Source organism: Cajanus cajan, chromosome 10, assembly GCF_000230855.2.
Source record: "Cajanus cajan strain Asha chromosome 10, NIPB_CcT2T_4, whole genome shotgun sequence".
NCBI lineage: Eukaryota > Viridiplantae > Streptophyta > Magnoliopsida > Fabales > Fabaceae > Cajanus > Cajanus cajan.
In genome coordinates this window covers 2,002,833-2,018,957 of record NC_138526.1, presented here as the reverse complement: position 1 = coordinate 2,018,957, position 16,125 = coordinate 2,002,833, and the positions used below count along the sequence as shown (strand labels likewise).

The 16,125-nt window shown below is 34.2% G+C and overlaps 1 protein-coding gene across 1 annotated transcript; it reads right to left on the bottom strand.

Annotated features, from left to right (window-relative positions):
• Positions 1 to 10,609: 10,609 nt before the first annotated feature.
• On the bottom strand, positions 10,610 to 14,454 carry QWRF7 (QWRF motif protein (DUF566)). Its single transcript, XM_083065691.1, has 5 exons — positions 13,792 to 14,454; positions 13,215 to 13,451; positions 11,864 to 11,953; positions 10,879 to 10,986; positions 10,610 to 10,693 (listed from the first exon to the last, which is right to left on the bottom strand). The coding sequence occupies exons 1-5, from the start codon at positions 14,452 to 14,454 to the stop codon at positions 10,610 to 10,612; spliced, it is 1,182 nt and encodes a 393-aa protein (XP_082921817.1).
• Between the last annotated feature and the right edge of the window lie 1,671 nt (positions 14,455 to 16,125).

Genomic DNA, 16,125 nt, shown 5'->3' with positions numbered 1-16,125 from the left:
TAGTGAAGTCAAACCCCAACAATTTATTAATATTGCATTAGAATCAAGTTTTGCACTCTAAGTGTTTACCAAAATACCAAAAAGAATTGTTATTGCTTGTTTACATTATTTACTGCAGCAATCAAACTCTTATCGCTTTTTGGTAGCTTAGTTAGTATAACAAGTGAAATTACAAAGTGTTGCGCAAGTCCCTTTGGAGACGATACTCATACTTTCATTGAACTACTTATATGATTTGGTACACTTGCCAAACAAGATAACAAGTTTCTGGCGCCGTTGCCGGGGACTTGCGTCTCAATACTTAGGAAAAGTCACTTGGATTACTAATCTAGGCTTTGATTCATTTATTCTTTTACATTTTGCAATTACTATATTCTTTTTCGTTTAATTCATTGTATCTGTGTTGCTGACTATTGGTTGTAGCTTTGTGATTCTGGTTTATGCGAGGTACTGTTCCTGCTAGTGATTTAGCTTACGACCCAGAAATTGAGAAAACAGCTAGGAGGAACAGGGGAGCAGTAAGGAAGCAAAGGTTACTAGCCAAGCAGGCACAACATAGAGAGGCTACTTCATCCTCTCTCAATCCTTTTGTATCTGAAATCTTAGAGGAAGCTGAAATGGCAGAGGAAAGACCAAGAATTACTCTTGGTGATCATGCAGCTGCCACTGGTACTACTCATTTTTCTAGCATTGCCACTCCTGCAATTGCTGCTACTAATTTTGAGATGAAGCCTGCACTGTTGAATCTGATTCAGAACAATCAATTTACGGGCCTTGATCATGAGGACCCATATCTACATCTTCATACTTTTATTGAGCTTTGTGGCACAGTGAAGATACATCAAGTTCCTGAAGAGGTGATTCGAATGAAGTTGTTTCCTTTCTCACTACTTGGGAAAGCTAAGATGTGGCTCAATGCTCTACCACATCAAAGCTTAACCAGGTGGTCTGACATAGAGACAAAGTTCTTGGCAAGATTCTTCCCTCTTGCTAAGATCAATCAAGCAAAGAGTGAGATTGTCACATTCTCTCAGAAGCAAGATGAACTTCTTTTCGAGGTTGGGAGAGATACAAATCCTTGTTGAGGAGATGTCCAAGTCATGGATTTGATGACCTTACTCAGGTTAATATTTTTCTGGGTGGATTGCAGCCACGATGAAAATTCTATTGGATGCCTCAACTAGAGGTAGTATGCGTTTTAAAACACCAGAGGAGGCTATAGAGTTGATTGATGCTATGGCAGCAAATGATTATGATTTGCCAACTAAAAGGGAGTCAAGACAGAAAAGAGGTATTTTAGAGTTGTGATCTCAAGATGCTTTATTAGCTCAAAATAAGCTCTTGTGCCAGCACATTGAAGCTCTTACCAAGCAAGTTGCTCGGGTTCCACAGCTACAATCCACTCAGCATCAAGTTCTAAGTTGTGATCTTTGTGGGTTGAATCATCCTCACGGGCAGTGCATTGATACTTTCCCATCTCATGGAGAAGAGGTGAGTTACATGGGGAATCAAGCTCGACAAGGAGGATATTATGGTGGTAATTATGGGAAGAATTGGCAATCACACCCTAGCACAGGGTGGAACCAGAATGATATTGCTCAATCTAGTAGACCTCCTATGCAAAGGCCCAACTTGTATGATAGACAATCTAAATTAGAAGAAATAGTGAACCAGTTCATGCAGGTCTCAATCTCTAACCACAAGAATACTGAAGCATCTATAAAGAATTTGGAGATTCAAATGGGGCAGCTGGCCAGATAATTGGCTGAAAATTCTGGTGGAAATTTTTCAGCCAATACTCATACTAATCCAAAGGAGAATTTTAGTGCAATTACAACAAGAGGTGGTAAGAGAGTGGGTGTGTTGGAGGATGAGGAAGAGCAGCAAGAAAAAAAGGTAGAAATGAGAGAGGGAGATGGAGAAAATAATAAAAAAAATAAAAAAAATAGAAAATGCAAAAGAGAATGTCATAGAGGGAGAAGAGTTGGCTGAGGAAGTTGCTGTTAAAAAATCAAAGAGCCAGCTAGCAAGAGAATTGAAGATGAAATCCAAGGTGTCTAGTACCCAGGATATGCCATATCCCCTAGCCCCAAGCAAGAAGGATAAAAAGAAGCAATTTGCACGCTTCATGGAGCTTTCTAAGAAGCTTCAGATCAACATTCCATTCTCAGAGGCATTGAAGCAGATGCCCACTTATGAAAAATTCATGAAAGACCTCTTGACAAAGAAGAAAAAGTTCATTGAGCAAGAGATCATTGAGTTAGAAGCAGGGTGTAGTGCCATAATTCAAAAGAACTTACCTCCCAAGTTCAAGGACCTTGGAAGTTTTACAATTCCAATCACTATTGGGGACCTATCAGTTGGAAGAGCACTGCTAGACTTGGGTGCAAGCATTAACCTCATGCCTTTGTCTATGTTAGATAGAGTTGGCCAGGTGGTAGTAAAACCGACCCGCATAACTTTGCAACGGTCTATCAAGTATCCCTATGGTGTGATTGAAAACATGCTCGTTAAAGTTAACAAATTCATATTTCCAGCTGATTTTGTGGTTATGGATATGGAAGAAGACTCTGCTATTCCTATTATCTTGGGGAGGCCATTTATGAAGACTGCACGAGCGATCATTGATGTAGAGAATGGTGAATTTAAATTGAGGGTCCATGATTAGGTGATCACTTTTAATGTATTTGAAGCTATGACCCATCCGAATGATAAAGGTGCTTGTTTCCGAATGGATGTGCTGGACGAGGTAGTGCTTGAGGCTACACAAAAGCTAAAAAAATCAGTTCCAGATGATGTAATCCGCTTGAAGCCGCTTCCATTCTCACTGCTTGGGAAAGCTAAATTTGTGGCTCAATGCTTATGATTCAGCTAAGCATTACAAGGAAAGGGTGAAGTTGTATCATGAACGAAATATCTTAAAACGAGAGTTTCAGCTAGGACAACTTGTGCTCCTTTACAACTCCCGGTTGAGACTTTTTCTAGGGAAGCTGAAGTCAAAGTGGTCAGGGCCATTCAGAGTTAAGCAAGTTAAGCCTCATAGAGCAATACAAGTGGAGGATCTTGCCTCCAAAGAGAGTTGGGTGGTAAATGGCCAAAGACTCAAACTCTACCTAAGCGGTGAAATTGAGCGAGCTCATTCCACCGTTGCATTGCACAACTCCTGAAGCTTTAGCTTGTCAAGCTAGTGACAGAAAACGAGCACTTTATGGGAGGCAACCCATCATTCTTAATCCAAAAACCAGTTAGCATGCCTTTAAATTCAGTTATTTTGTGTTAGTGTGTTCTAGGTGTAGGTGCATGGTTAATCATTGTGTTTGCTTCTTAGTCGAGAAAGCATTGTGATTGTGAGGGCTTGAGGAACTTCATGTTGAGCTATGCTTGAAAATTTTGAAAATTTGCAGAAAAATTGAAAGCATGAAGTTCCAAGCTAAGCTATATCAGTGTAGAGGTAGAAGAATAGCTCTCTGGAGGTGTCACGCTAAGCCTCAGTCCCACGCTGAGCCTCAAATTTGAACTTGAAAATTGGTAGTTCTCTCTGGAACTCCCACGCTTAGCTTAGAATCCACGCTCAGCGTGGACGTGACAGCAAAATGGGGCACCTGGAGCTCCCAGGCTAAGCCCCAGAACCACGCTTAGCCTAGGAGTCACTTTTTCAATAAATGTTCTCACTTTCTCTCCAGAAGCCCATTCTTTTCTTCTACCCCTATTTAACCTTTCACAAACTCTCTCAAAAACCCTAGGTTCCTTTCTTTTCATTCTTTGGCCGTCTTGCTCTTGGTGTGGGTAGGCTCCATTTTCTCTCTTCTTGTTCATCAAAGGCATAAAGGTAAGTCTCTTTCCCTAATCTTATGTGATTCCCTCCATTGTATGTTTCTTGGTTCCATTTCTATTTTTCCCCACATCTAATCCCCTCTACCCATTTTCGTGCAAACCCTTGTATCCATGGTGTTTTTGAGCTTATTTTCATGGTTGATGTTCCTTTATGATATTTGCACATTTGTGGTGGTATATTTGTGAATGGGTCTTCTTAAAACCCTTGGAAACCTTATTTTTGTGAATGCCCAGTACAAGATTTAAGTTATTTTGGTGTTCTTGGTGGTGGAAACCCTTGAAAGCATTTTTAGGGCCAAAAAACAAAGGGAGCACATTGTTGCAACCCTCACGTTGAGTGTGGGCTGGGCGCTCAGTGTGGTTATGGAAGATTAAAAAAAAAAAAAACCAGCTTGGTTGTTCATTGTTTTGCCTGATTTTGTGTCTTCCTAGTTACATTCACTTATTTTGCTCATGTAGCATGGCCAGGAGGCCATGATCAATAGCAGGGGGAGGTGATGCAGCTGACGATGAAGAAGAGTCAGGCAAGGCTGAAGAGGATGAGGAGGAAGACTAAGCTGTTTCACTTTGGAAAATTGTGTTTTATTATCTTGTTCTGTTATTTGCTTCTGATTGTGTGGTTTTAATGCGTTTGAAAACTGGAAAATCAAAATTTAGGTGTGCATAGTGAACAAGGTCACTTTAAGACACAAGATCAAAAATGTTTGTGGTTGCACTCTAGGGATGATTAGTGATAGTGTATGATAGTTACTTTTGTGGTTAATGACTGTGGCATGATACTGTTGAAAAGTTTTGAACACCTTTACTAACCCATGTGAGTTTTGGCCCCTCTTGCTGTAAGAGTGTTACCATTTGATTTCATGCGGTTGATTTTGCTTGAGTCTCTTTTGAGTTTGCATAGCATATGTTGTTTAGAGATGATCAAGGCAATTTTTCTTGTAAATTTGAGCCACTTGACCAAAAAGTCAACCTAACAAAAAAGTGAATCCATTGCACCCTACTTTGAGCCAAACAGTGAATTCATTGAAAACCTTGAAGCCCTTAAGAAAAACAAAATTCTCCCACACCTTAGGAATAGGAGAGCAATCAAATTGATCATAAGGGGAGAAAATTCTTAAGTTTGGGGTATTTTGGGGTGATCATTGTTGTTGAGCATATTGATGAATGTACATGTTATGGTTGTACCACTGTGACCATTAGTCATCTATTATTTAGTTTCAAATAAAAAAATAGTAAAATAAAAAAAAAAGCAAAAGAAAAAGAAAAAAAAAAAAAATCAAATCAAACATCAAAAAGTGATTAAATTGTGTGAATAAGTGTGTTGTATGATCTATATGCTTTGGGTGAAGGTAGTATCTTGGGACTTCTAGGAATTGAGAAAGGAAGAGGAATTATACATGGTGATCATTAAGACTTGCTCTTCTACTCCTATGGTGTCATTTGTTTACCCAGAAAAAACAATTTCTTTTGTTAGCCCAGCCACATTACAACCCATGAAAGACCTTGTGATCTATGCATGATTATGTGACTGTTTGAATTTGATTGAGATGAAAAGCAAAGTTGATTTGTGTGATTCAATTGTGTAAATTTGAGAGATTCTCACCTAAATACACTTGTGTGATGAGAGAAACACTGATCTTGGTGAGGAAGAGTTTGTTCACTAATTTTTATTAGTATCATTGCCATGCTTGTTAATCCCTTTGGGAACTGTTGCAATGCACTTCTGATATCAAATGGTGTGGGCACCACATTAATTGGCTGATCAAGTGTAAACATTTTTGGTGTTCAACTATTGGAAGACATGTATGGCTGTTTTGTGTGATTACCAATTTTCAAATCGTGTTCAATTAGGAGATTAGGTTGTGTGTTAACTTAGTTGCTTTATTTTTCTTTGCTTGAGGACAAGCAAGATCTTAAGTTTGGGGTATTGATAAGTGCTATGATTTCGTTAAGTTTATGGCCTAGTTTGAAGCACTTATATCAATTTTCCTTGCTTTAGACCTTGTTTTTAACTCAAAACATATCTAAATTGTTAGGCGATCACATTTTATTTTTGAATCATGTTTTTAGGAAACTTACAAGTATTTGGTTGTTGTTTTGTAGTTTAGGAGAAAGCTAGGAAAGAAGGAAGGAAGTCAAGCACAAAGTGGTGAATTTCAAGTTGAAGGAATTTTTGGTTAAGTCCCTAGGCTAAGCCCCAGATCCAGACTTAGCCTCAGCTTGGCAGAGAGTCCCTCGAACAAAAATTCAATCCTCACGCTGAGCGTGGAACTGAGGCTGAGCGTAAGAGTCCCAGAACCTCATTTCACTCCAGACCTATCCTCAAGCTTAGCGTGGCTTCTCACACTTAGCGTGGATTGTGCTGACATGTCATTATGCACATAAGACAAAAGCTTTTATGACTTAAAAGTGGGATTTTCGAGAAAAAAAGAAAGGAGGATCATTCTTGGAGTGTGTGTGGCGGCTGGAGAGCTCTAGAACCTTCAAGATCAAGCTTCTTCCTTTCTTCATCATTTATAGAGTTCTACATGTCTATGTGTAGCTAAACTCACCCTTGTTGGGGTTTGATGTAACTAAACCCATTCTCATGTGTAAACTCTAAGCTATCAATCTAAGTTGTTATTCAGTTTTATTGCTCTTTTTCTGTGCATAATGCTTGTTATGGCTTGATCATCCTTAACTTGAACTTAAGGTTTTTAAGAGATTGAGAAATGATTTTAAACCTTTGACTTGAAATAGAGCAGCTAATGGTGCTTATTGCTAGAGATAGAGTAAATGCCATTGGTTTTTCTCAAGCTCTTGTTTTTAAAGTTGGTTTCTTGGTTAAACTATGCAAGAGATTGATAGTTTAAGTTAGTAACTTAGATGCCAACTTGTAAGAGATTAGGGTTGGTTACTTTTGAGAGTGATTGATAAATTCTGAATAATAACTATTGTGAACTTAGTGATAAGCATGAGAGGAAGGTTTAGTGAAGTCAAACCCCAACAATTTATTAATATTGCATTAGAATCAAGTTTTGCACTCTAAGTGTTTACCAAAATACAAAAAAGAATTGTTATTGCTTGTTTACATTATTTACTGCAGCAAATCAAACTCTTATTGCTTTTTGGTAGCTTAGTTAGTATAACAAGTGAAATTACAAAGTGTTGCGCAAGTTCCTTGGAAGACGATACTCATACTTTCATTGAACTACTTATTCGATTTGGTACACTTGCCAAACAAGATAACACCTTACAATACAATGACATAGTAAACACATGAAACACAAATAATCCCAACTTAGAAATTAGTGACACCAGCCACTAATAAACATGTGTTTGAAACTCCAGGTGAATCAAGTTAAACTGACATCCAGAGCTGAAATATGTGAAAAATTAAGATGTTGAAATTAATATTAAGAGGTTGTGTGACTGACATATATAATTGTCCTTTTAATTCAATGCCTAACTTGCATTACTGCGTCCAACAGAGAGCAAGGTTAAAGGAAGGAAACGAAAGAAAAAAAGCAAGGTTAAGCGTGCTAAAACACATAAATAAAAAAAGGTAAGAAAAAAATAGAAAGGAAAGAGAAACAAAATACCAGGATACGTATTTTTTCTTAGCTCAGGGGAAGTGAATTGGTCCTCAAAGAAGCAGCCAGCAGTTTCACTCTACCATTAAAGCTGAATTCATAGCAGCAGCCTCTTGTGCATGTCAAGATGTGTGTGGATGTGTAGGATACTGGAAAAGCTTGGCCATGAACAAAATAAGTGCACTATTGTTTTTTGTAACAATAGTTCAACCATTAAATTATTAAAGAATATTCTTATGCATGGAAAGAGTAAACACATTGATAACTAAATCTCTTGACCCAGTAGTTGTAAGATGTGTCATGAGACACAAGAAATTGACCTATTACTTCCAAGATCAATTCATGCAATTTTGAAATAGTACTTAACTAGTGGAGGTCAAGTCTCACAAGTATAAATTAGTCTTTAATTATCAGTTTTGAAATACTTTGTGAACCATATCTATAGACTCAAAAAGAGTAAGCACATTGATGTTAGATTCCACCTCCATGATTGAACAAAAGATGGGGTGATTAAGTTAGAGCACTGTGGCTCAAAGGATCAAATTACCGAAATTATGACCAAAGCATTGAAGCAGCATGTGTTTATGAAATTAAGAGTTGCTTGGAGTCCGTTCATCAGCGGGAGTAAACTGACAGCAAGTTGCTAATCAGTTTAAGGGAGGATTTGTTAGGATTGCTAGTTATTTTGGTGACCAAGTCAATCAGACTTGTTCACACTTTTATTTGTTGTTGCTTATTCTAGTAATGTTCTGAATTGTAGGGATAGCTAGTTTATGTTTGTTTCAGCAAAAGTCTCACCACGTCTTTAGCTAGCTTTGTGAATGTGGTGTTATGTTTGTTTTTCTGTTTTGTAAGGCTTCTATAAAAACCATGTCAGTGTCTTCCAATAAAGCAGATTTGAACTCCATTCTACATGTGTTGTTACTAAGAACTTGAGAGTACAACAGGTTCTATCTGACGTGACTCTTAGTAAGCTTTTAACTCTTGATTCTAACCAAGTATGGTGGAAGCAATTCTTTCCTTTTAACAAAGAGGAATATAAGAACTTTATGACTCTACTTCTCTCTTTCTCTTGAAGAGAATTCAAGTATGGATTGGACTCTACTACTACACTATATCACTTCAAAGTCCTCTTATTTATAGGAATGGAATGACTTTATTTATGACTCTTCATTCATAACCTTTTATGAAGTGATTAATCAATTAAGTGAGGAATCCCACTATAAAGATGTGGGTCCATTGTGAGAATCATTTCAATATCTTTTTAAAGTTGACTAAAATAGAGATATAATCTCACATTTTTAATTTTAAGTTTCACTTTAATCTTTTGAATAGTCTTTATTAATCTTTTTAAATAATCTGATAATGCATGACACATTGAAAATAAGTTATGAACCTATGGATAGATTCCCCATTGTGGGGTCATGGTTGATTTCCTATAACTTTAAGACTTGGAAGGTTAAATTTTGAGTCTATCCTTTTACCATAGTTTTAGATGTGCACATTAAGCATATTGATATCCACTATCCAAGAGTCAGTGCCACAATGTATACTTTTTTAAATGATATAATTTTAATTTGAGAGTAAAGACTCAGGAGAAGAAGATAATGGAATAGTAGAGATACAGACGAGATTTCGAAGATCACGACTTTCGTTTAAGTAAAGACAAAATATATGATGTAGTTTAAGTTTAGCAAGAGGTGCAAAAACACTAGCTTACAGCTATTTAAATTTTGAGAGGAGAACATACTTAGCCTCACTTCTCATCATTCAAGTATTTTGGGTTCAAAATGAAACTAGAAAAAAAAAATGAATCATGGGATTTCAGAGTACGAGGATGAGAGGTTCGAGTTATTTGTTTTTTTTTTTATCGCAATGCATTAAAGTGACGTATTTAAGACTTTGAATACATTATTATAATTCTGTCATAATTAGAGTGGATTTGATAGTTTCATTACTCAAACTTAAAAAGAAAAGACGTTTTCTTTTAAAACTTGAAAGAAAAGATTTAGTGTGTGTTTGTATAATGGGTGGGGTGAATTCCAAAGCAACGAAACGGAAAAGTGTGAGTCTTGATGCATTAAAATAAACTCACATTTACCTGTACATACCAAACGAAAATACAAACACACTCTTAATCATTATTATCGTAGTTATAACATAATAATCCATAAATAACTCAAAGTTGATTTATATTAATTTTGATGCCCTCACTTGAGTCACACAACTTAAAATTAATGTATGTAAACTTTTTTTATTTTTTTAGAAGTTTCCTCTCCTATTTTGTCCATATATAATAATGCCATAAACTCATACTGTTTTTTTTTGTAAATTAGTAATCAAATATTTATCTTATTGGAAAATTTCCATAAACTTGGAACTAATCCAAACGGGCTAATTATCCTTACCATTTTTTGTCCATTCTGCATCACAGTGATTTTCTATTTTGCAATTGAATCAATTGTGTTATTTCATTTGTTTTTGTATTTGTTAATATTCTTATTCATTAAGAAAGTGAGATCATATAGTTGCTATGGACAATAACAGGTGGTATGTGAGTTAACTCAATTAAGGCACATAGAAGCAAAAGAAAACACTGACTCATGAGGTTTCTTAAAAGAGCTCTTAAGCACCAAACATTCTGAACTATTTGTTTTTTACTACAAATCTAACAATTGGGTCCACCAGAGTTTTCATGTGAATATAACATTAGCCTTTCTCCATTAGTTTCATCTTTAGCAACGGAAGAGTATGTTTCAAAAGTAATCTTTGTCAACATCATAACTCATGTAACAAGAGCTGTCCCATTTAATATAGTCACAAAGTTATAGACAACAAACATGTTTGGATAAAAGTTTGAAATGTTTTTTAAGAGTTTTCCTAAAAAAAATAAAGAATATTTTTCAATACAAAGACTCTTAAAAACACTTCTAAACTTATATTAAAAAACAAACTCAAGTTCTTTTTATACTCAAGTTCTTCTCATTAAAAAATATTGATCCTTGAATTCTTCATTTTTTTTTTCTTGTCACGATGTTCTCAACTTATGGAATCAGAGACTACTTTCATTGTTCATAATATTGTGACTGCTATTGATCCGAAGAGTTTTTATACACAGCTACATCTAACACGAATTCACTGCTAAATAAATACAAGATGTGTAAATATTATGTGTCCGATACAATGATCCCATTTCAAATACATCATTGAGCATTGCTAGAGAGATAGTCTCCAGTGTTGGACTTCATCCTTTGGATAATATGCACTCGAATGCTTTTCTCATTCTCCTATTAGTGTATATGGAAATAAAAAACATTATTATTTAATCTGGCTAACACAAGAAAAGAGTAATTATATTTGATATAAGAACTTAAAAATAAAAGCTAAACGCATTATTTATATTATAAATATAAGCTATTTTTAAATGTTAGAAATGTGTTGTTGAGAGAGAAAAGGAGGTTGCAAGGCTCACCAATAAAGTAGCAATAACTGGAACAAGCCCCAGAAGTTCTTGTAAGTACTCTTCTTCTTGTTTTAATGTGGTGGTAAGTTCTGTAATTTGATAAAGAATCCTTTCAACCTGCTGAAATAAAGAAAAAAAAAATACTACCATTAATTAATTAGTTATATAATCAGGTAAGAATATTGTTTTTCTTGTTACATTTAGTTCATAATCGGATTATATAATATTGTTTGCATACTTCAACAATTATTTGGTGAGTATAATTTCAATTACATTTACAGATAACATTTTTTTTAATTTTCTTTTAACTTGTAAATAATTTTATTTAAAATCATAATAAAGTTAGACTCTGCATAAATTATGTTAGGCTAATAATTTTAAGACATTGAATATTATTTGCAATTTTTACGCAATTTTTATTTTCTTTTCTTACTTACATTTTCTTTAAATATTAATTAAAGTTTATTAATTATTATTTTTATTTTTTTAAAAAATTAAATAGCCTGTCTGGTACGAATTTTTTTATGTTACTATTTTTAAAACGTTTATTATCAAAGTTAATATATTCTGACTAAACGATTTTTACATTCAATATCTAATTTTTATTCTTACATAGTGTCCTTGAATTTTCTATTTAATATTTATTTTAATAATATTCCTGTTTTAAAAATAATTATTTTAAACTGATGTTTTTCTTAATGTTTAGCTTATATTTTTTTAATAATGTATTATTTATATTTTATACATAAATATTGGTAAAATATTTAATACTTATTTCAATTTAAAATAATTTGTTAATTAATAAAACCGAGAATAAAATATTTAAAACTGAAAAAAATATTTCTTGTAATAGAATTACGAATAAAAGTGAAAATATTTAAAACTATAATATTTAATTAAAACATGAACATAAAATAATTCTTACTTATATAGATAGATAGTACATCTCCTACTTTTTTCTGTGAATATAAAATTGAGAAAATAAAAAAAGCACCTGTGTCTGGTATTTCGCTATTAATGGTACCAAACTCTCCATTACTTTAATGGCTGTATTCAGCGCTTCAAACACAGATTCCGTGTCTACCTGTGAAGAGAATTAAATAAGAAAAAAAAAACGTTAATTAAGCTACAAGATATTAAGACGAATTCAATATAAAATTAAAAAATGTTTCGTTATTTTTAAAATAATTTTTATATTTTGAGACTTCAAATAAGGTTTTATAGATGAAGCAAGTATTTCATTATTTACAAAAGAATTTAATTAGAATACATGGATAATATAAAAATATTTTGAAACCTTGGTTTACTTATAGGATTAAAAGTAATATTTAGATGATTAGATAGTGAATTTTTTTAACATATAGATAATGTATCAAATTAAAATATTTTATAATTTTCTTATAAATATATTATAAAAAAAACTCTTTACCAATTTGGCATGATCAAAAATGGAAAAAAGAAATATTCTTAATAAACAATATATTTTAGTAACATTTGCAACCAGTGACAAACTTAAAAACTTGAGTCAGTTGAGCAGTTTATATAAAAAATAATAAAGTATTTATTATATTATATTATATTATATATATATATATATATACATAAATCAAGAAATGAATATTATAATGCAAAACAGTCATTAACAATGAAAATTAAGCTAAAAAGAGACTAAAATATAATAAATAAATTAGCTAATAAAAGATAAAAGTAAACAACTAGAAACAATGAATTTAAAATATAAATTTAGAAATGAAAAAAAAAAAAAAAACCTATAATTCTTAAAGTCAGAAGTGCTAATGCACCCTCAAGCATATATATATGCAAGTCTTCTTAAATATGCAAGTCATGATGGAGGCGCATTTGACCAAATATGTATGCCTTATTAGTTTTACAAAATATATATATATATATATATATATATATATATATATAATATTTCCATATTTTATACCTATATATTCTATTACATGGAACATATAAAAAAGTAATGGTATAATTGTTTTTAAGGTAAAATTAACTTATAAGATAGATAAAAGCCCTTTAGAGTTAAAAAAAAAACCTAAAAATTAAATAATTAAATTAAACATTTTAAAAAAATTAACTGATAAATTATGATTAATATAAAATTAAAATGATATATTTATTTATTTAATAATGGAATTAAGAAAATGACAATATGGACAAAAGATTTTTTAAATTAAAAAGATTAAAACAAATTCTACGTAAATTAATGAGAAAATAAAAAATTTAAGTTATTATAAATTGCTTAAATTAAGTTATAAACATAAATTATGTACTAATTTAAATAAACTAATATTAGTCCGGTGTGATGCAAAAATGCATACCTTTACAAGGTGAGATAGAGGCAGTATGGTGGACAATGCTGATAACTTTCTTGTCAATCTGCCTATCGAGTCTTCATTTCTTCTCTCTAATTGTGCCCATTCAGTCAGAAGGTAGAGTTGTCCATCCAAAATTTCATAAAGCTTCATCACATTTTTCACCTTTCGCAATTCCATTCTCTTTTGTATTGTTATCTTTCTCAATCTCACCATTCTAAGCCACACCGAAAACAATTGTATCTGAAATTAACAAGAGAATCGCAGAGTAAAAATCATAACATCACAAATAGATATTTATAAATAAATAAAAAATAGTTCACTCTTAATATTTATATTTATTATAAGGTATAATTTCTTAATATTAAATATTTTTCACAATTCTTAATATTGGAAGATCCTTCATTAACTAAAATTAAAGTCATAATAATATATATAAGAGAAAAATAATTTTTACTTTAAAAATTAATATCTTTAATTCTCTATCTTAATATTAAAGTGTATCTTAGTCGTAATTATTAATTATACAAATTTTACACTCCAAATATTTGATAATGGACTAACTAAAAAAGAAAGAACATACCTCAACTATATTCTTGACATTATCCATGACAACCTTAGCTCTAGCATTGATAAATCTCCACTGCAAAAGTCTGTTATACAAAATCCTAAACCGATGGTACTCTTCCTCTTGCAAGGAAGACACTTTCCTTTGCTTGAGATACTTCAAGACTTTACTAACACTACCACCAACACTACCACCATTGTTACCATTGACTTTCGCCGGTGAGTGAGTCCCAAACGAAGAGCCGAGGGACCACCTTCCCGGCGAAAGTGCCCACGCCGAAGGCGACTTCATTGTTGACAATGAAGTCCTCTTTGAAGCTCCAAAGTTGTTGTCAGGGCTGACACCACGTTGCAAGAACTTGCCATTGCCAAAGCCATCATCTCTAGGACTCTTCTTCTCTTGAACCCTATTATTGGTTGGCTTGCTTGTGATTAACGTGGGATTTAGGTTTATATTGTTGTTCCTTTCGTTGTTGGTTGTTCTTGTTCTTGATGTTGACTTTGAACGTTGGACATTGGTGAATCTTTCACTAGAGCAGCTGAACCTTTGTGAAACCCTATCTGGGGTGGTTATAGCTGCGGCGGGGCTGCTACCGCTTCGGCTACGGACAAGCCGCGGTGACGGCGGCACCACCGTGAGGTGGTTGCGGCCGGAGAGAGTGTGGGAAGTTTTGTCCATAGATGGTTTTATGTAGGGTTTTGTTTTGGTACTCTTTTTGGGATTCAATAAATATATATGTATGTAATGTGTAGAGAGACAAAGGGTTAGAAGTTAATTGAAAGCACGTTGAGTAGCAAGAACGTTGAATACGTACGTGACGTGTACCCACGCCATGCAAAAATGTTTGCACGTATATGATGGAAGTTCAAAGGGACCTTTCTTGTTGCCTTAATGTTCATGAAGTGCTGCAAGGATAATTGATAAATAAACAATCACTACTTTGTTTGTTTAATAAAGTCAACTTGAAACAAGTTTTTCAAAGGTTTATATTAGTGCTTCAATTAAAGCGCGTATATTTTTAAAATAAACTTTATAATCATGGATGGATAGTATGATTTATTTATTTATTTTTAAATTATACTTTTGATTCTGTTATTCAATCTATGATTTTGATATTCTAATTCTTAAGTCTGCAATTTAGTCTCATGATTTATAAAATCTAAATTTTTGTTCCATTGCTATATGTTTATTTAATAACCATTAAAACTATAATATTGATCACAACCTTACTTTTAAAGTTTGTTTAGGTAAACTTTTTCAAAAAGCACTTTTAAAAGAGAGAAAAAAAGTTAAAAATTTTGTTTGGTTACGAACAAAGAAGGAAAAAATGTTCTTACCAGAAATCGGTCGTAGGGGACGATCTGCTGGGTAAGATCGGCGAGCCTCCTTCACTGGGTACACTTACTGTTTCAAGGCGGGAGTGGTACCTGCAAAAGAGACTCCGACGTTAAAGTTAGTGTTTGTGGATGTATGAGTCTCGTATAAGTAATGCACGTATCTTTGTGTGAATTAGGGTTTCATTGGGCCTTGGGCCTGAGATCAGTTATGACTTATTTGGATGTCGGGTTGACGTCGCTTAGCGTGTGTCCGAGGTCACTCCGCGCTGAGATGTCGAGCTCGAGCTCGGCATAGCAGTATGGATATAGTACACTAGCCCCCCGAGCTCCGAAGACCGTGGGTCGAGGAGTTGATGCCGAGCTCGGTAGGGGGTCGTGACCCTTCGCGTACGCTTCTATGTTGTACTGCCATGTGTCATAAGTGTCACTTCGTGTTCCGAAACGTGTGGGCGGCGCGTTAATGGGAATGACGGTTACATAATGATGGTAGTGCTTCATCATGACGGGGCCTCATTAATGTGCTGTCAGTCTTGTCCCCTTGCTGACACGTGTTATTGCCGTTTTGAATTTTGAAGGCCACTTTTCTTCTCTCGTGCCCTTTCCCCTTTCACTTTACTCTTTTCGTTTGTCTTGCTTCCGACGCCTCTTCGTTTTTCTCTGCTCATTCTCCATCTTTGCTTTCTTTGTCAACGTTCTCCTCCGTCGCCTTCTCCGGCAACCGAGTTCTCATCTTCCGTTATTGTTCTTTCATTTGTCAAAGGAGTACCAGGTACTTTGATTTCCCTATCTTCTCCTTCTTCTCAAATCTTTTCGTCTTCTTGATGGCTGGTAACAGTGATGTCGCTCCTTCCGCGTCGGCCAAGGGCAAAGGCAAGGCACGCGGCAAGGCGGTGGCCGCCGAGACGGCCGCCGCCGAAAAGAAAAAGGGGGGAAACCAGCCTAAGGAACCCTTCCCCGTCATTCCTGGCTACGATTGGGACAGTTAAAAATTCTGTTTGGTTAAGAAGAAAGA